This window comes from Thunnus albacares, chromosome 20 (assembly GCF_914725855.1).
Source record: "Thunnus albacares chromosome 20, fThuAlb1.1, whole genome shotgun sequence".
Classification (NCBI taxonomy): domain Eukaryota; kingdom Metazoa; phylum Chordata; class Actinopteri; order Scombriformes; family Scombridae; genus Thunnus; species Thunnus albacares.
Window position 1 is genome coordinate 7,867,459 of NC_058125.1, and position 21,264 is coordinate 7,888,722.

Consider the following 21,264-nt stretch of genomic DNA (forward strand, 5'->3'; position numbering starts at 1 on the left):
AGATGTGAACTTAGAGCCAAACCAAACCTCTGAGCAGCACTGAACCCAGCAGGCCTCGATAGCCTTTTATCTTCTCATCAGGACGAATGTGTAACTGAGCAGTAACGATGTGTTCGATTTGTGTCGCTCTGGTGCACCAGCCGGGTGGATCAGAGTGTGACCGGGGGGAAAATGTGGATGTGCCAACTGTCGTCCGGTATCTCACTGGGTGACACGAATCAAGCACTCCACAGACATGAGTGACATTTTAATATTCATTTTACATAATTAAATAACTATGTTGAGGTTAATGTTCATTAATGGATTAAGATTGTAAATTATGTGAACAGTATGTCAAACATCCGCCTTGTATTCACTCAATATTTGAACAAATATTGACGCTTCATCATAGTTAGTGTTCATTTCATTAAGGTTGGCTGACTTTGGACCTCACATCAACTTATGCCAAGGAAATAGACTATTTAAAATGTCTAACTTAAGATGTCATTAAAACTTCTTTGTAATTATACAAAATGTGTTTAATGTCTTTTTTTGTGTTAAATCTCAATCGTTAAATGAAACACTACAAAAACAAGAAGTATCAAACACTTATTTTATTTAAAAAAAAAAAAAATTCAAATCAAACTAGAGCACAGCTCCCATTGGTTACAAATCATATCACAGCTGTATGTCATGTTTCTATGGCAACCACAATTCATCCATCATTAAGATATTGGTATGAACATGTCTGGGTGAAAAGTCTGAAAGGGAATTAAAAATCGGGAGTTATATATTTCACAGTGCCTTGTATCACTTTTTTTTAAAGTGTCTTTTAATTTAAAGGCTGGACATTTCAACAAGGCACACAACAATGTTAAAGATGATAAAAATCAGTGCTGTGGATCAAGCTGTTGGTTTTTCGCTCTTCTTTGGCACCAGATCATCAGTTCAGATCAGTGGTTCTCCATGTCAGTACTCTGTGTCTCCACAACACAGAGAAATACCTCACTGTAGGATTAAACATGCAGAGTAGTAAACTTTAAAACCACATTTATGAGAATGACCATATAAATAATTAGGGTATGTACAGAAAACTAAAAATAGAAATGTATATTGGAAATATGTTGAGAACTAACTTGGATTTGTCCTCATTTCAAGACACATTAAGTTATCATGGATAAGAGTGCAGGATATCCTGTCAGTCCAGGCTTTGATCCCTGACTAAATATCTTTTCAAGGGTCAAGTGTCAGTTATTAAAAGGTGCTATGTTTTGCTTTTTATCATCAATGAATCATAAGCAATTTATAACTGTAAACAAATGAGACCATTCCTGAGACGACTGTCACCTCTATTTGCCTCTGATCTACATGTTACAGCATGTCATCATCCGCCAAAAAAATCAGTAAAGCACTGTTCCACTGCAGGACATGAAGCTCAAGAGGCCACAGATACAGAGTTTCCAGAGGCTTTTGATTGTAGAAGTTGTAAAAGGCAAAAGAAGTACTTCATCATTATGTCTTTGGAGAGAGATAGCCGTTGATGGCATCAAGAAGCAAGCAGGGCTTCTGGGAAATTTAGTCTTAACTTTGAACGGCTCTTTGAGGCTGTACTTTGGCACTGAGGTGCTTTTAAGATAAATATTAACATTATGGCAGGTAATACTTAACAAGTTCACCATCTTAGTTTTGCCTGTTAGCATGCTAATATTTGCTAATTAGCACCAAACACAAAGTACAGCTAAGGCTTGCTAGTTTTGTAGGTATTAGTCATAAACCAAAATTAAAAATTTGACCTGATGATGGCTCTTGATAAAATGTTAGGGGATTATCAAAATTATTGGAATTTATTCATCTTCTAAGGACCTTGGATATTGGTAGCAAATTTCATGGCAATCCACCAAATAGTTGTCAAGATATTTGTTACTCAAAACCATCAATTTCATGGTGGTGCCAGAGGAAAGTAAGAGAATCACCAAGCTCATTAGAATTTATCTTCCAGGGCTCTTGAATCTTTTCAGTAGTTGTTAATTTCATGCTGAACCACAGATGTTAACCTCATAGTGGCGCTAGGGGAAAAGTCAGGGGATCGCCAAAGTCATTAGGTTACATCATCTGGGGACTATAAATGTCTGTACAAAATCCATCCCGTAGTTGTTTCAGTCTCCCAACCGACTGACACTGAGCCACATCACTAGCGTGGTTAAATTAAAACAAAATTATTAACATATTGGAACAAGACAGCAGCTACTAATTATTTCCTATGTGGCCTAATTTGATATTTATTATATTTCAGGTACCAGATTACAGTATGCTATTATTGACATTTAAAAATGCAAACCATAGCACCTTTATTGACCAGCTACAGTGTCGTCACTACTCAATGAGCCTTTATAAAGTCAGCCATTGTCTTCCATACTGCCTCGTCCTTCCATCTTATACACTTGTTGTAAGAGGCTGTAGTGTTGGTGCAAAATTTGCAGCCCAGAAAAATGCACAAAATTTTTTGTCAAGCCTTTACAAAGTCGTGTGAAGGAGAAAAAGGGCTGGGCTTAAAAAGATGCTGGCCAGCAGCACCTTTTTATAAATCAGTTTAATCAACAGCATTGCAGTCGCAGGATGATGTCAGCTGGTGGAAAGCTGTGCAATTACACCTACAAGGTCAATAGTCTGGGAAATGAGAACTGATCTAAGAGGATGAAGGTTTCTTGATGTATGTGTGGTTCATATTTCTAGCAGTAAAACTAAAATGTAGCAAGAAAATGTTGATCTGTGTGACTACAAAGCTTCTTTTTCCTTATCAAGTGATTGTAGCAGCAGACTACGACAGACTCAGTGAGAGCTTCATGTACCACCCCTCGCTGGTCACAACAGTGACACATCAGCCACGTTGCTTGTAGTGTAAATGCAGGTTAAAGGTTTTTGATATGGTTAAGAGTTAAAGCGTGAGGGTCAGATGGCCATGGGGTCTCTTCTGGTGTAGGTGCAGTCCCACAAGATGCCGTCCCCGTTGGGAAGGTGGCTGGAGGGCAGGAGGACCCGCGTCAACCAGTGACTAAGGAACAGAAAACAAAGAAGCTGAAATCTGGCTGGAAACAATAAAGGACATTTTATAACTACTTTCACACATTTGTTCACTTATGTTTCACATGGAAAATTTAAAATGTCACTTCATCTATTGGTTAAGTCACTTCCTGTATGCTTGTAGTACTGGTGCATGAAAGATTATACCACTTTCTATGGACAAAAGGTGCCATGTGGAGTTTTTCCCATTGTGTTTATCCTGGAGGTCTAACCAGCATGTGGAGTGCACTTCCTCCCTCAAACATTTGCAAAAATTAAACTTTTTCAAATTTTGACTTATGCATTGTTTACATCCATGTTTACCAGCTAGCAGTCTTCTTCTTCACTGCCTTTGTTGGAACATTAATACTTTTCTTGGCCTGTGGGACCCACTTGTAAAAACAGTGCTCCATAGTGCTACTAGTGGTCAAAGACTCCACAAGTCACCATTAAAGTTTTATGTATTTTTGCTTAAAATCATGTTTTATTCAAACTGCAAAAACAGGAGTATCCACCAAAACTTGAGCATGTCAAAAACTGAATATTTTCACATTTGACAGGTCGGAAGCTAAAGAGGCTCCAAGGATGTTTAAAAAGAAAAACCTAATAATAATAATCCATATCCAAATGGAATACCTGGGATGCAAACACACTGATGTGAGACTGAAACCTCCCCAAGACTTAAAGCAGCAGCTTCAAAGGGTGAAAATGCTTTGAAATACAGTATGAAGCCACTTGTGGTTGGATTGGGAAAGTTTAGCATGATAACATGCACCATGTAGGAAAACACAGAACTGAACTCACCTCCTTTTCTCCACACCAAACAGTATCTTCCAATTGTTTATTTTACCATGGTGAAACGGGTTTCTGAACACCTGCATTCAAAACAGAAGAAACATTAATGGCCATTCCTGTGTAGCTATAATTGGAGTTATATTTTGCACTTCACATATGCAGAATTAACAACACAATTTAAGCTTTTTGTCCTAAAGTTAACTATTTCATATGTTCTGTCTAGCATTAAAAGCAGTCATGTATATATAAACCAAATCCAACAATAGTCCAACACTGAGTACCAACCTTGCCCTTCGCTTTTAATCTTTTGGTCTCTTTGCGGTTGATGTGGCGCTCCACGCTGGTCTCTCCTCTGCTGATGAGAAAGGTGTGCCACAGGGTCAACCCTCCCAGAGCTATTGCCACCGAGCTGCAGAGAGATCGGGGTGGTTGGAGACACGTCACAACCCGACCTGTTCCTTCATTTGATTTTAAAACGGAGGCACACGAGTGACCGAGTGTTCCTTACCTTGTCAGTACCCAGAGAAAGATGATGCTCTTGTGGGCAGTCGTCTCTCTGAAGGTGAAGGGTGGAGGAGGGGTCTGATAGTAAGTCTGAGGGGGACAAGAAATGGAGTAAATATAAAAATATGGAGTTGTGAGCTAACCTGAAGAGGTTTTATCTCACTGCTTTCTAAGGTTTTTTGGCTCAGGATCAAAAGGGTGCTTACAATATGGGTGTGTTAAAAAGTGATCTTTGCCTGCAGAGGACTTCCAAACTTTGAACCTAATTTAAAGAATTGTTTGTTTATCAGCTGGCACACAATCACCTTTGAGATAAGAGCATCCTGAATCAGAGGTGAATATGAGAGCAGAGAGCGAAGATTACTACCGTCTAGCAGGTGCTACTAAACATCACTACTCCTCCTGGACAGACTGTACAAGGAGAGGAATTCATCCCGCCTCACCTCAACAGCACTGTAGGCCTCCATAAACATATCCCTGCTGCTGATGCTGCAGTACATGCAGCCCAGTGTCATGTAGAGGCAGAAGGAGAAGAAGTAGCGATGGTTGAAATGGCCCACGCAGTTGTTCAACCAAGCTGGGAACACGTTCAGTTCAATATGTGCAAAGTGGGAATTTAAAAACACTTCAAAATCAGTAAAATTCAAGTAGTAAAATTCATTTTGTGCATTTTCTTTTGAGTTTTTTTTGTTGTTTTTTTTAAACATGTTGCTTGTTAAAAGGATACGACAGTGGTGGTCCATCTTCAAAACACACCTGTAATATAACCCAAGGTGAGAGTCAACAATAAACAATCTATGCTGAAAGAAAAATAAACATAATGAATGGCCAATGGTACAGAAATTTCTGCAAAAACAAATGCTACTAGTTACACTAAGGGTTAATATTTAAAAGAAATTCAGCTCTTGAAAATAATTTGATAGTCTTACGTGTTGCAGATGCTGCAGTGGTGCGTCCTAGGCGGCTTTGGAGTGATACATTTCTTACAAATGGACACTGAGGGAATGTGAACTTTGTCCTAAAATAAACAAACAAAACACAAAGATGAGAGGATGTATTATTGTCACATTGAAGTCAAATTTTTAGTAAAAATTCACATTTTACTGTGGCAGTAAAGACCAGGAAAGCAGAGGATTTTTATTTAATAGATATCTAACCACATGCTGTACATTAGAGAAGAGGATTAGGCCCACATGTGAAAAATGTATTTGAGTTCTAAGTTTAAAGTCAGAATTCTGACTTTTTTCTCAGAGTTCTGACTTAAATCTCAGACTTCTAAGAAAAAAGTCAGTATGTGTTCCATTCTAGAACTTGATACCCTCCATTGCTGAATGTGGTTGTGAGGTTTGTTGTTCCATTCTAGAATGTGAATGTGGTAGTATGTGTTCCATTCTAGAACGTGATATGCTCCATTCTAGAATGTGGTTGTGAGGTTTGTTGTTCCATTCTAGAATGTGAATGTGGTAGTATGTGTTCCATTCTAGAACGTGATATGCTCCATTCTAGAATGTGGTTGTGAGGTTTGTTGTTCCATTCTAGAACATATGTTCCATTCAGGAATGTGGTTGTGAGGTTAGTTGTTCTATTCTAGAATGTGATTGTGATTGTATGTGTTCCATTCTAGAATATATGTTCCATTCTAGAATGTGATTTTGAGGTTTTTTGTTCCACTCTAGAATGTGAGTGTGATACCATGTGTTCCATTCTAGAACATGATATGTTCCATTCTAGAATGTGAAATGTGATTGTGATAGTATGTGTTCCACTGTAGAATGTGATATGTTCCATTCTAGAATATGATTGTGAGGTTAACTGTTCCATTCTGGAATGTGACTGTGATAGTATGTGTTCCCTTCTAGAATGTGATTGTGATATGTTTCATTCTAGATCGTCATTGTTTTATGTGTTCCATTCTAGAATGCCATTGTGATGTTGTATTCCGTTCTAGATTGTCATTGTGATGCTATATAGTCCATTCTAGAACATGGGTTCCATTGTAGAACGTGATTGTGGCAGTATGTGATCTATTCTAGAATGTGATTGTGATAGTTTTTGTTCTATTCTAGAATAGAATTCTATTCTGATTAAAGTCAGAATTCTGCATTAGAGTCCCTTTATTGAACTGCATCTGACATTCTCAGTATACTCTACATCTTGCTACACTGTGTCTGTATTTTGATTTTCCTGTTAACCGATTAACAGTTTGGTACCTTGGGTGGATGCCCTGGGGAGGTGGTGGTGGCCTTGTAGTAATTGAAGACCACCATGACAAGAAGCCAGTGGCCACAGCAGAGGTGCCAGATGACCCAGTACACAGGGTAGGTGCTGAGAATAATGGGTAGGACGAACAGGTAGACGATGACTAAAACTGAGGTCGTCAGCAGGATGACCAGACAGACAAACACCTAAGAGAGAAGAGACGGTGAGTAAAGAGTTAAGAGAGAAAAGAAAACTGAAGAGAAATCCACCTACTCACCACTCCAAACCAGCGAGTAACATTGTCCACAATCCAGTAGACGGGTTCAAACACGCAGTCCAGCAGTGTGTCAGAGTTGCTGAGGCTGTTGAAATACAGTGATCTGAGCAGTAGCTTGCTGTAGCTCCACAGCTCCAAACACCTGCCACTGAGCCACGGTTTGGCTCCCCAGCCTCGGCCCCCTCTCAGCGGACGACACAGCCGGCACCAGCGCAGTGCTAGTCGCATGGCCCGAGAGAGCTGCCACCTCCAGCTGCTGCCCATACGCATGCCACCACCACCACCTCCTCCTCCTCCTCCTCCTCCTCTCCTACACACTCTGCCTTCCAGACACACACAAACACACAAACACACAGACCAACAGTTACAAACGCAGGCCGCGTAAAACAGCAGCTCCTCGTAGCGTAGCCTGATGATGCCTGAAGTTTCCATTGTCAAGTTCCTGAGCTGTAAAAGCTGCCGGTGCGTTCGTGCGCAGGAGAAGGTAACAAACAGGAGGCAGAAGCTGACCACTCCTAGAAAGCCCTCTCTTTCCTAGAAAGCACTAAAGCACTTGGAGTTCGGTGACAGCATCCTCTGTGTGACACATGTCAGTCAAAGAGAACAAGGACAGTGGCTATCAGGTAATGAGCTACACCCATCAGCCCCTACAAATAAACTCCACCTGTTAATAATTCACAGCAAATCAACATCTCCACGCCAAAAAAACGTCTTAGAAACTTGCAGGGGAGATGCAAAGTGGTAACTCTATCCGGGGGGAATGTAAAGGGATGAATGTCTTAAGGAGGAAATAAAGGGGCAACCTGATCCCGGGGCATCACTTCATGAAAGTGAGTATTGGTTTCACAGATAAGACTGTTCAGACTCTCCAAAATTGGATGGCATTAATAATGAGAGATGCTAATCAGTGACCTAAAGCAGACTTCTCGTGGTGAGAACCGTGAACTCCGGTCTACAGTATATTACTGTTTTGTACTCACACATATATTTTCAAAAAGCTTGTGAGTTCATAAATGATTTTTCAAAAAACCTGACAATGAACAGCAAATGTGACACATGTCCCATCTGTCAATGCTGCAGATGATGACACTAATGGGTTTTCCATTCCAACTTAATTAAAAGGTGCAACATTAATAAATCATGACATTGTTTTATTGCATTAGTGCAGCTGCTGCTCACAAATGTTCACCAGGAAAAGGAGAATAAAAAAAACAGAAGTTAGGAATGACAAAAAGTCAAAATTATAAGATACTAAGTCTAAAATTTGTGTTTAGTATCTCATTATTTTAACTTACTGTGAGCATTTTTTTTTGTCATTCCAAACATTAAATCGAACAACTGTTTTCATTATTGATTAATCTGCTGATTATTTTTTCAATTATTTCATTAATCTTAATATAGGCTAGTCTATAAAATGTTTCAAAAATGTGAAAAAGACCTCACAATATCTCAGAGCCCAATGTGATGTGTTCAAATACTCAATTTACAATCATATATAACAATAAAAAGCAGAAAATCCTCAAATTTAAGCTGGAACCAGCATGTTGGGCATTTTAGCTTGAAAAATGACTGAAACTATTCATCAATTAGGGCTGCTACTTATTTCCAATATAAATTTATCTGCCACTTATTTAATCAACTGACTATCTTTCAGTCTAAAATGTGAAATAATTATGAAAAAAAAGCCATTTACAATTTCTTCAAGCCTGCGGTGATGTCCTCAAATTGCTTGTTTTGTTCAACCAAAACCTGAAGATATTCATATATGAAAAAGAAAAACATCAAGTCCTCATATCTGAGCAGCTAAACATTCGTCGTTTTACTTGAAAATGACGATTAATGGATAATCAAAATAGTTGCTGATTAAATGTCTGTTGATTGACTAATCCCCATCATTTTTTTCTTTTCCTGGTGGAAATCGGCTTCTGTACAAATGAGAGCTGTCACCTCTACTCTAACTTATCCCACAGCTTTCAGCGTTAGAGTTAGGCTGATAAAATATTGTTTTGTTTATTCAAAAGTATGTAAAGTAGCAAATATTAGCTCTTCACCAACAACATCAAAATGCTGTATCTATAATATATAATAAAACACTAACAAGGGACATTTGTTCCATTAAATTATTGTACTTTTACTAGTTTAAGCACATTTTTTTAAATAATGAAATTTACTTTTGTAAGATTTTAGTACAATCGATTATTTTTGGATACAACAATTGAAGGCCGTTTTCAGACACACACGGCTACACAGCCCTGCTCACCGAACAGACGAGCTGTCGGCTCATAAAATAACGTCTGTAAGAGGCATAAAACTCATCTCCATATTCTGTACCTGGCAGGGAGAACATGAGAGAGCGGCACGCAGCAGGACACCGCAGTCTCTATGGCAACCTGCTGGCCTAAGATGTCTCACTGTAATAAGCTTTACTTCGCCCTTCACCTCTCAGAGCCGCAGAGGGTGAAGCTGTCTGGTGTCTGCCAGTTTTCACTTTTACACAGACTTTAGATCTCAACATGCGGCTAAAATATCACTTTTAAATTATTCATGGATTATTCAGGGATATTGACTGTAATATTTAGAGTAATACAGCAAACATGCTGCCTGCAGCGTCTTCACAAAGGCTAAAATTGACTTTATTTAAAAAAAAAAAAGAAAAAAAAAGAAAATGAATCAGCATTCAGATTCTGCACGGGCATTTTTCACAATTTTCTGACATTTTATATGAAATGATTAAACAATTAATATAGAAAATAAACCATAAATTCAAATGTTGTGGGATAACCAGCTTAAAGATCCCCTCCAAGCCTGTTTTAAGACATACAAAAATACTCTGCTTTGAATAACAATTTGTTTCTGAAAAAAAAGTTAAATCACTACTTAAAATCCTTAAAAATGACATCTACTCTTCTCTGACTCCTGTCTCATCTGTCTTCTCCCTTATTGAAAAATTCAGAATCTATGAATATGCTAATATTTAACTGCTGGATGCAAGACGTCTCATACTTCAATAAAAAGTCTATTCTCAGCCACACATCCCACTTATAGGTATACATTGATTGCTGGACGAGGACTGCCTCCAAATTAGTTGTTATGTCATAAATCATGCCTTAAACTCAGGTTAAAGGTGAGCACAGAAAAACGTTCCCCCTTCAGCAGATGAATGTAAAATCATTCAAATTTTGAACATACAGTTTATCATTCTGCACAAACAAACATCCAACTGAAGTAACATTAATGATCTGATATGTATTGAGACATAAAAATACTCTGCTTGGAACAATAATGTGTCTGATGTGGTTTTTTCCCCCCACAAAAAAATATATAATTACCTAGTTAAAATCCTTAAAATGACATATCCTCCTTCCTCCTTCTCCCTCATTAAAAATTTCATGAATATGCAAATATTTGCATGAATATGCAAATATTGTTAATTTCAGAAGTTGAACTGCTGAACACAAAGACGTCTCATGCTTCATTGAAGTCGATTCTTAGTATATGTGCACTGGAGGCTTCAAGTTTCCATCACATTAAGTTGAATATTGGACCAGGATTGGGTTCAAATTAGTTGTGATGTCACTAATCCTGTTCGTAGGTCCTCCTCTTGAAATCAGATTTTTAATGAGCACAGAGAAACTTTCCACTTTCAGCAGATAAATATGAAAACAGGAGGTTGAACCTTAAATAATGATTTTCACAGTCTAAAAGGCCACTTTACAGTAATGCGCCTACAGTTCTCGCTGAGTAAAATGAACACAAAATGCCTCTATTTGGTCATTATATTGACATTAGTGATGATTTTTACAGATCATTTCCACCCCTATAGTTAGGATTGAATACTGTGTGAAAGCACCAACAGTCAGACAGAACATACTGTCCAATTATATTGAGTGTTTGATCAAATCTGTTAGCTATAAAAACATCACTCCTGCGTACGACTGAATTATATTATCCTGTCTAATAAATATACAATATTGACAGTCAGCCAGTATGTAACAGTAAGTGAAAGCACTCCTCCCAATTATAACAATACATCATGTTCTAACGCTCGCTAACCGCTAGCTGCCTCCAGCAACCTTCAACCCGCCGTTTTAATAAACACCGTACACACACCCGGACCAAACTTGACATTGACATACTATACCTGGTCAGGTGAAATGGGCGGACAAGGCAGCAGCAGCAGCAGCACTACGGTCAGGTCATGTTCAGGTTTTACCGCAAAAGACCTCCACGGACTGCACAACTGTAGAACCGCAGCAAAGAAATGTGCTGCTCACGAAGATCGTCTATTAGACAGATGATTCACTCAGTTGTGGGTATACGTCTTCCGGGCTAAAATCTAAAGGAACAGCTGGCAAACATTTGAAGACGATAACGTTGCCGAAAGTACAACTTGGCTGTGGCAGTCACCCTACGTTTAGCATTTGCTGACATTAACACGGTAGATAAAGGAAATTTGCCACAATAGGGTGCAGTGACTGAGAAATAATCCCAGAGTGAAACCTCTTCATCTAAGCTCCATCTTTGGTGGCAGCTCGCCAGCACGCCATGGATTCTGGGATGTGGAGTTCTCTGTTGGTGCAACAGTTCATTAAAACGTCTCTCAACTGACGCTGTCGTTGATACACATGATAAAATAACATCTCTTTACATATACACAGCAGAAGTCCTTAGCATGATAATAGTTGATATTTGTCAAACCGTCCATTTTAGGCCAAAAACAGCGCTTTTCCAAAAAACTGGCATAACGAGGAAGTACTGAGTTGTCATATGATAGCAGAAAAATGGCCGCGGTGCAGTGGTAAGATGCTTTTTTCTTATTAAAAATACTCTATATTGACAATGTAAATCAGTGAAATCGTGTATCTGTGGCTATTTTGATCATTTTGAGAGTGAACATGAGCTCTGTAAATGCGTGTGTCGTGAGCTGAATTAACCGGCTTTAGCATCCTAAATGAAATGTCAACTTTTTTGCAGGTTTTCGATTTACTAGTCAAATACAACATTATCAGGTGTTATAATACCTCTTTGGTCATATTATTGTTATGTTGTAGTCTAGAAAAGTCTACGGGGGTGTGCCAACAATATTACACAGGTTTTGTAGCACTTTAATATGCATGTTGGTGAGGTCATTCTTACACAAACTCTCAAAGGTTTTCCAAACATTACTGTCATTGTAAAGACATGGAATACAAATACAATAGAATAAAGGTGAAGTACGAAAAATATTTTGCATCTCAATATGTAAGAAAGTACATCTAATTATGAAATAATGGCCCAGATCTTGAATACTGTTATCAACACATGCAGATGTGTTCATGCAGAGTTGGTAGATGTGAATGTGCCTTAATCAGTGCTTTATTAAAGGCAGCACTACAAGAGTAAATCTACATGTTAAAAACACACAGAGAATGTTGTTGCAATAATTTTAAGTAAATGAACAGAACTACAGCTGCAAATTAGAGTGATTGTTCAGAAACTTCAGACTGGCAATGTTGGTTTACTGTCTCTCTCTCTCTTCTGTGCATCCAGGCGTACCCGCTGGCGCAACTATGAAGCAGAGCTGCAAAGGTGTCGTCCTGAGGCGGCTCCTGTTGAATTTGGAGACTACCATCCCCTCAAACCAATCATGGTAGAGCATCTGCTGATATCACCGTCCTCCTATTGTTCAGCCTCATCATCACAAACACCACCACTATCAGCCAGTCAGTCTCATCACAACAGTGCAGCATATGCACCAGGATCAACACAAACCTCCTCCTCCAAAGTTTCAACACTTTTTATTATGTTATTTGGCAGAAATTAAATTTAAACATGGGTGATGGGAAAAGGTTTATGTGGTGGTTTCTTGCATTAAAATGTTCTTGGATGTTGGTGTTTCCTATTGTACACAAATGCACCACACCAGCAGACTTTTCATCAGTTTTACTTTCAGCTGAATTACTTTAAACGGCAACACAGCTTTCTAAAAGTTTCAATTCTGGAAGTTTATTTTCATGCTTTGGAAACTGGCCAAAATAACTGATGATGACTATATAGACTGTAATTTGTGTGAAATGAGCTAAAACATGCAGTTTGTTAGGGTCCATTAATGTCTCTTCAACAGCTCTGACCTGCACCTCTCCTTCCCCCCAGGTGACAGACACCAAGACTCGTCGTGGGGCTCGTAAAGGCAGCACCTCCTCCTCCTCCTCCTCCTCTTCCTCCGCGGCCCCGGACCCCCTCAGCTCCATGCTGGACGGGACCGACCCCCTGTCCATGTTTGCTGCGGCCTCGGCCAGTGAGACTCCAGCCACGTCACACAGCACCTCCGCAGGGGTCAGTTCACACTTTTATACATCAGAGCAACTGATGCATACTGAGGTTGATATTTAACATGAAAATATCCACCATTAGTGTTGTGTTGAGGTTATTCTGGGATGGCAGATATAGAGAAAATGCTGGAAAATCAGCTATTGAGCAGCTTCGTCACAGAATTATTGGCATCAACCTGTAAAAACTAACATCAGTTGAATCCTTTTCAACACACACAGTAACTGACACGATCAAACTTGATTTTTAAAGCGAGATGTTGTGCTTCCAGGACCTGGGGAGGAAGAGGCGGGAGAAAGAGGCAGAGGAGGCAGTGGGACCAGACTTTGAGCCTTGGTCGGTGAAGAGGGGAGAGATCCTGGCCAGATTCACTACCACCGAAAAACTCTCAATTGTGAGTCGTCCTCCGTCACAACACCATGGACCAAGATCACCATAAACTAAACCAAAGAAGTTCATTTAATCAAATTGTGCACACAGACAGAAATCTAACTCCAGTTTCTTTGTTTTTATAGAATCTATTCATGGGCTCTGATAAAGGTAAGACCTGGGTTTGTATTTAGCAATAAACTTTATTAACCTAATGATATATCGATCAATAACCATAATTAATATTTTAGAAAAACATAAAATTCTTAAGAAGAGACTCTTAATTTGAATGCAGTATATGAAAATACCATCTTGTTTGTTATAAACGAGTGAAAGAGAATTGAAAGTATACTATCTTAAGAAAAGACAAAAAAAAACAAAGAGGCTGTGTGTTCGTCACTGTGGCTGAAAGTTAACAGATCACTGTATGTTGTCTGTGCAGGAAAAGCTCCTAGTCCCGGATCCTCAGCTGTGTCAGAGAAGGTCCGTACTCGCCTGGAGGAGCTGGATGATCTGGAGGAGGTAGATGTTTGTTTATACAGTATGCTCATATATATGTATGCACTTTTATACAATAAAGATACTTCCACAGCCTCCAATGGTGCTTAAAGAAGCAGCAAAACTCAACATGACAGTTTTTCTCCTTGGATGTTGTTTGGACTGACTTGTTTGTGTGACTCGGACTGACTTTGTTCGTGTATGTGTGTGTGTGTGTGTGCGCAGGGTTCCCAGAGAGAGCTGCTGAACCTCTCCCAGCAGGATTATGCCAACCGCATCGAGGAGCTGAACCAGTCCCTGAAGGAGGCCTGGTCCTCCGACCAGAAGGTCAAAGCCCTGAAGATCGTCATCCAGGTATAGTAATCCTGCTGATCTGTATGAGTGATGAAGCTGAGGAGAAATATTGTCAGGAGAGGAAAGAACGAAATAAAGCCGAGTAATGGGGACACCTTAAAAAAAACTCAACCCCTAATATTTAGACAGTCATTTCTTCACTCCACTTCAGTCACAGCAGCTGCCTCTCAAACCTCCTTCCTTCACTGACCTGTGATGTGTTTTCCAGTGCTCCAAGCTTCTGTCCGACACCTCTGTGATCCAGTTCTACCCCAGCAAGTTTGTTCTCATCACTGATATCCTCGACACTTTCGGTGTGTAAAGAAGTCTTGTTTTCTTTCAATATGGTTCTTGTGTTTTTTTAAGTTGGCTTTCTGACTGTAGTCCTGCTTTTTTTTTGTAGGCCGGCTCGTGTACGACAGAATCTGGACCATGTGTTCAGACCCACGACCTTTGCCAGGTATGGATGGAATATCCACACGCAGTGGTATTTCTGTCATTCGGGGCTGTCAGTATGCACCGGTTTACACTTTGTTTGTAGCTTCCAAGGTGACACTTCATTTATGAGTTTATTGTTTGTCAGACTCGTTCACAGTTGACGACGTGAACGACACAGCCAAGGAGACGTGCCTCAACTGGTTCTTCAAGATCGCCTCCATCAGAGAGCTCCTGCCCAGACTGTATCCTTCACCATCATCAGCAGGGCTACAATGCTTTTTATCAGACTTATCAAATATTATTATATATTAAAGCAATAGTTTTTACATGTAGGAGGTCACATAGACAATTCTTTTTACATGATCTAGATAGATAGAACTTGGTCATCTTAGACTGGACCCAAACTCTTTTGGACCTGGCTTTGAAATTGACACAAACTTGACTGATGTTGTCTTGACGACAATCCTGATAATCAAAAACACTCCTCATGCACCTTTAACCTCTGTGAACAGATACGTCGAGGCTGCCATCCTCAAGTGCAACCGCTTCCTGAACAAATCGTAAGTTTTGACTCTTTATTTCCCTTTTGGGCTCCATCAGTTTCCCTTTAGGTCTCTTTATGAATTTAGTTTCATTGTTTGCAAAACTTGTTTCAGCCCTTAGTTGCTCCACCTCTTTAGTAAAGCATTATTAGATTTGTGTCATTATCATGCATGTTTACCTTTACGTTACAATGAAATATTTGGTTCCTTTGGGAAATTTAGGCTTGAATAAACTGCCATGTATGATGCTTTTGTAACAATGCACCTAGCAGATAGTCCATTCAGCTGAAGTGTTTTCTGTCCCTGCTTCCTCCACAGCGGCATTCAGGAGACTCTTCCTCGGTTGACGGCCATGATCAGAGGGATCGGAGACCCTTTGGTGGCTGCGTACACCAGAGCTTACCTCTGCAGGGTGAGAGATGTGATTTTTTTCTTATCTTGTAGCATAACATTTCAGTTTTACAGTTACAATTTGGATGTTCCTGAGTTGCATGTACCTATCCAGACAAACCCTCTATTATAACTGAGTCAAATAAAAACAAAATTATAATTGTTTACAGTAAAAGATGAGGTCTCACTCTCTGTCTCTCCCTCCAGGTGGGCATGGAAGTGGCCCCCAACCTGAAAGACAGCCTGAACCGCAACTTCTTCGACCTGCTCGGCACCTTCCGGCAGATCAGCGGAGAGAGCGTCCAGAAACAGCTGATCCTGCAGAGGGTGGAGGTGCCGGAATACCTGACGCTTTACTCACCCGCCATCAACTGGATCCTGCAGTGTATCGCCTACAGAGCTCCGGAGGCACGTACAGTACTCGCACGCCTTCTGTTATGAAACTTTCAATAGTTTCAGTGAAAAAAAGCCCTTATAGAGGCATACTCAAACACTGTTAACCTTAATCTTTCTGTTTTCAATGCTTCAGCCTCTGCTAACAGAGATGATGGAGAGATGCAAGAAGCTGGGAAACAAGTGAGCGCTTTTAAAAACACAAATAGGCTTTTAAGGTTTTACTAAGCAGTCATTCAGTGTTTTATTCAGACTGCAGTGATGAAAACAGGATTTCTTCTTGTTTGTTTCCCACAGTGCCTTGCTGCTGAATTCAGTAATGAGGGCATTCAGACCCGATTTTGTCGCAGCCAGAGCCACGGATTTCATCGGTATGATAAAAGACTGCGACGAGGCCGGCTTCCCAAAGGTCAGAGGACATGAACAGTTGTAACATGGTCATCCTATAAATGTAAATGTGCTTTTTTTTATCAATGACTTTCATACTTCTTGCCCTGGAGATGTGTAAGACGCCACCTGCAGTCATAAATGAGGAAAAAAAGTCTAGAAATTTGTAAGAAAAACGCACAAACCTTTTGAGGAAACTGAAATTTCTACATCATTGTCTCCTCTCCAGCATCTGTTGTTTGGGTCTCTGGGTCGCAGTCTGGCTTGTGCCGATCCTCCAGAATCTGAGAGACTGACGATCCTCAATGAAGCCTGGAAGGTCATCACCAAAGTCCGCAGTCCTCAGGTACAGATAGACTAACGCTGCTTTCAAACAGATTTCTATGAAAATATTCCAGATTCTTACTGCACACTGTGTGTGTGATCATTTGTGGCTTTTAGGATTACATCAACTGCGCTGAGATCTGGGTGGAGTTCACCTGCCGACACTTTACAGTGAGTAAAGCACAGCCGAGAGCGGATCAACGCTTTTTTGTGTTTGGAATCGGACAATGAAACTTAGCTTTTCATGCTTCTCCGTTCTTACTTTTTTTCTTTCGCTCTCAGAAACGTGAGGTCAACACCGTCCTGGCTGACATCATCAAACACATGACCCCTGACCGGGCGTTCGAGGACGCCTATCCTCAGGTTAGCAGAATCAGCTGCCTTAAAAATGAAACTGTTCTCCCTCATCCTGCTACCTGCTCTATAGTGACTCTGCTTTGCTTTTGTTCTGCATGTAGCTGCAGTCGGTGATCAGGAAGATCCTCACCTACTTCCACGACTTCTCCATCCTCTTCTCCATGGTGAGCAACAGCTGAAACATAACATGAACACGTACGCTCAAAATGACAGTCCCAGCTTTAATTCCTTGTTATTACGCCACAGTCCCACAATGGTCGACAATATTTTTGTTTCCCAGGAGCGTTTCCTGCCTTTTCTAGACATGTTCCAGAAGGACAGTGTTAGGGTGGAGGTCTGCAGATCCATCATGGAGGTCTTCATCAAGTACGTTTGGTGGAAAAAAATTAAAATGTTGAGTCAAACAGATCCTGTCGGCGCAGCAGTGAAGTAAAAGCAAAACGTCTCATTTTGTTGCTGTGTCTCCTGCAGACACCAGCTGGAGCCCACCAGAGACCCGGTCATCCTCAACGCCATGCTGCATATCTGCAAGACCATGCACGACTCGGTCAAGTAAGGCAGAGTGTGTGTTTGTGTGTGTGTGTGCTCAGTTGTGGCTTTTTAACCTCATTATTCAGATTTAAACCAAGTTTTATCTTCTGATCTTTTGCGATCTGCCCGGCAACAGTCGTCAGTAACGCATCTGCTGCTCTCTTGCAGCGCTCTTACTCTGGAGGATGAAAAAAGATCTTTGTCTCTGCTGATCATCGGCTTCATCCGCATGGTGAGACCCCTCAGACTCTTATCTGTAGTTTATAACTTTGCACAACTGATTTCTCACATCTGGTGTTTTCATACTTCTCAATTCCCCTGTTGTATTTTCCTCCTGCTTCTTCAAAACTTTCCCACTCGTCTCATTATTATTATTTTACATTCTTATATAATCATCAATCGTTGTGAAACTTTTTTATGAAGCACTATTTTCTCTCCTTTTACACTTTTTGTTCTGTCTATCAGGTTTGTTTTGGTCGTGACTTCGAACAGCAGCTGAGTTTCTGTGTGGAGGCCAGAGCCACTTTCTGTAACCTGGAACCAGTGCTGGTGCAGCTCATTCATGTCAGTAAAAAAAAACAAACAAAATCTATTCATGCACACCAACACACACACACACACCCTCACCATGTTCACCCTGGCTTGTCATTTCTAGACGGTGAACCAGCTGGCGATGGAGACCAGGAGGGTGATGAGAGGGAGTCACTCTCGAAAAACGGCGGCATTCGTCAGGGTGAGTCAGCGCAGAGAGCGATGTTTGGGGGAGAAATGAGCCTGATGTTGGATTCATATGTTGCAGTCAGAACACAGTTCAGATAATTGCCAATTTATGGATTTCTCTCTCTCTCCTCCAGGCGTGCGCTGCCTACAGTTTCATCACCATCCCGTCTCTCAGCAGCATTTTCAGTCGTCTCAGCCTCTATCTGCAGTCTGGCCAGGTTGCGTTGGCCAACCAGTGTCTCTCCCAAGGTGAGCAGCTGCTTGCTTTCACGTTTTAAAAATGGAAATGTCCAAAAACTTGTGGCAGATTCAGGATTTTGTGTTCCAAAGGAAAGATGATGGTTAGTTCCTCTTGCCTTTTTCAGTAATTCCTAACCTTCTTTTCTCCTTTCTTACCTTGCTTCCTCCTTTGTTTCTTCCTCATATCCCTCTTTTTCTTACTCGCACCCCCCCATGTCCTGCTTCTGTCCGTCCTTCTTTCCACTCCTCCAGCGGATGCCTTCCTAAAGGCAGCGGTCAGTCTTCTTCCGGAGGTTCCTCGCTCCATAAGCGTGGAGGGGAAACTTCGCTCCTCAGAGAGTTTCCTGCTGGACTTTATTAACAACTTCCTGGCCACACTGCTGGTTGTCCCGGTAAAACTTCCATAGGGGGGCAACATTTAGCTACTCGACATCAATTTCGAGATAAAAGAGATGAACATTCAGACCATTAAATGAGTTTTTCTTCCAGATAAGAATTAAACAGGCACAGTACAGATTTACAGATATGCATGTGTTTACAGGACCACCCAGAGCACGGTGTGCTCTACCTAGTCCGCGGTCTGCTCAATATAGTCCAGGATTACACCTGGGAGGACAACAGCGACGCTAAGGTGCGGGTCTACGTCAGCGCCCTGCCCCTGCTGGCTGCCATGAGTCAAGAAACCTACCTCTACTCCATCCCCAAAGGTACACACACACCACCACACTGCTGGGAGAATAGACACATTTCTAGTACACTATAGACTCTACTCTCTTCTATCTTTTATGACCTCTCATTCTTCTTTCTTGTGCTATTTCAGTGGATTCCAATGAGACGCTTTACGGAGGAGACCCCAAGTTTCTATCAGAGATCAACAAGCTGTGTGAGACCCTGATCGGACAGGTCCTGGATCAACTGAAGGCCCTCGGTCGGGACGAGGTGACACCATCTTGTTCTTTTGCTTTTGTAGTGAGTGTGTTAGAGTCTTTACTAGTTCAGTTAAACCTGCAGGAGTTTGTGAAGGCTCGTGTAATGTGTTTTCCTGCCACGGAGGAAATAAATTCATGACAAGTGAAAATGAGCTTAAAGCATCTTCTGACGTCTTTATTGAAGAAACAGCTAAATACCACTGTCACAAAAAGACAAACAGTCAGTCAGGAATTACTGGCTAACTGCCAGAGAAAATCATTTTGACTGCTTCTAAGAGCCTGACAGGAAAGTATGTGAATATGTGACTATACTGTGATGTATCGTCAAAAAGTATTTTTTACAAAAACAGGTGTTGGTAAAGGGGGGGTTGCTTTATCTTCGAGCCAATACGGTATTCTATGTTGCATCCAGGCGCAGGTGGAAATTTCTAACACCTTTTTTTTTACAAGTTTTCTGAACAGTATTGCACTAACATATGAGATTCAATCAGTGTCATAATAATTGAACATCATCTCTCAAGCGTCAAACAAAAAAAATTAAATTAAAAGTGAATAAATATAAATTGAAAGCAAAAAAATGACCTCAAAGGTAAAACTTACAGTTTACTTTTGTGGTCTCTTTTCAGTTTCAGTTCTGACACAAAGCTTTCATGATTGCGGGTGTCACAGGGCGGCCTCCCCATCAGCTAATTACTTTTGGAGGGAAAGGTCAAGTAAAGTAGCACTACTTGTTGCACCTCTAGATCACTGAAATTGAAAAATTCTCAACTGAAAATGAAAAGTTCAACAGCAAAACTGAAAAATGAAGCAGCAGGACAGCAGTGAAAATCCTGATCAGTGAAAGAAAAGTGAAGAATATTGTAATCAAATGTTTCACCCTTGTACGGTTTTATCATAAGTTTTGCATCTGAGGTCACTTTTTTGCTTTCATTTTTTGGATTGATTCTTGGGAGATTTCATTAAATTATTTTGACACATACAAACATGTTCTTTCCGTCCCCGTTGCAGCAGAGCACACGCCGTCAGGGCGCTCTGGCCTTCTCCCTGTTTGGTGTCCTGCTGGCTCACGGTGACCTGAGGAACAACAAGCTGAGCCAGCTGGCCGTCAACCTGTGGAACCTCAGCCACAAACACGGATATTGCGACACACGTGTCTCTGTAAGTTAACACACAAACACTCTCAGCTCTCTGCCCAGTTTTCATGTCCTCACAGAGTTCATTCTCACTGACTGGGACTGACATGTATGTTTTCAGGTGTCTTGTTATAAATTAGTGCCACCAGGCTTCAAATATCCTCACTCTCACCTGAATTAGAGACCAACTTATAGCCTTGCTGTTTGTTTTTTTTCTGCTCCAGGTTCGGACTTTGGAGTACATCAAGCACCAGGCTCTGCAGCACGACATGGCTCACCTGTCAGATACAGTCCAGAGGCTCTCACTGCAGTCCCGCACCTGAACACCAGCCTCTACAACCTTTGTAAAAAAAAGTTTTCCCATCACACGTCACATTTATGTAAATTAAAAAAAAAATTAGAAAACACAAAGAAGTAAAAATGCCTTCATGTATTTTGTGAGGAGCAAAGCTTGAGACATGAGAACATGTGCAGGAATATGATGGATAAGAAAGCTAAATATGAAATATTACTAAATATTCATTGTTTTTTCCAACATGAAAAACACAGTATTAATA

General features: G+C 40.6%; 2 protein-coding genes across 4 annotated transcripts; one reads left to right on the plus strand and one right to left on the minus strand.

Annotated features, from left to right (window-relative positions):
* Positions 1-578: 578 nt before the first annotated feature.
* Positions 579-11,260, minus strand: zdhhc16b (zinc finger DHHC-type palmitoyltransferase 16b). Of its 2 annotated transcripts, none has more exons than XM_044338587.1 (10): positions 10,956-11,260; positions 6,815-7,133; positions 6,549-6,743; positions 5,268-5,356; positions 5,066-5,094; positions 4,782-4,915; positions 4,343-4,428; positions 4,120-4,243; positions 3,844-3,914; positions 579-3,031 (listed from the first exon to the last, which is right to left on the minus strand). In XM_044338587.1, exons 2-10 carry the CDS (start codon positions 7,082-7,084, stop codon positions 2,929-2,931), a joined length of 1,101 nt encoding a protein of 366 aa, XP_044194522.1. In that variant the 5' UTR covers positions 7,085-7,133; positions 10,956-11,260; the 3' UTR covers positions 579-2,928. The 2 variants fall into 2 exon arrangements, with proteins under 2 accessions (XP_044194522.1, XP_044194523.1); XM_044338588.1 differs by having other exon boundaries at positions 6,815-7,137.
* Positions 11,261-11,363: 103 nt separating this feature from the next.
* On the plus strand, positions 11,364-21,093 carry vps35l (VPS35 endosomal protein sorting factor like). 2 transcript variants are annotated; one of them, XM_044338585.1, is made up of 30 exons: positions 11,364-11,612; positions 12,344-12,443; positions 12,947-13,129; positions 13,395-13,517; positions 13,639-13,663; positions 13,935-14,014; positions 14,216-14,344; positions 14,553-14,637; positions 14,727-14,783; positions 14,907-15,003; positions 15,274-15,321; positions 15,622-15,715; positions 15,901-16,101; positions 16,223-16,269; positions 16,384-16,495; positions 16,703-16,819; positions 16,915-16,968; positions 17,080-17,160; positions 17,256-17,318; positions 17,435-17,520; positions 17,626-17,706; positions 17,854-17,917; positions 18,151-18,249; positions 18,341-18,418; positions 18,540-18,654; positions 18,898-19,037; positions 19,187-19,352; positions 19,466-19,584; positions 20,583-20,732; positions 20,932-21,093. In XM_044338585.1, exons 1-30 carry the CDS (start codon positions 11,596-11,598, stop codon positions 21,028-21,030), a joined length of 2,910 nt encoding a protein of 969 aa, XP_044194520.1. In that variant the 5' UTR covers positions 11,364-11,595; the 3' UTR covers positions 21,031-21,093. The 2 variants fall into 2 exon arrangements, with proteins under 2 accessions (XP_044194520.1, XP_044194521.1); XM_044338586.1 differs by having other exon boundaries at positions 20,586-20,732.
* The last annotated feature ends 171 nt before the right edge of the window (positions 21,094-21,264 follow it).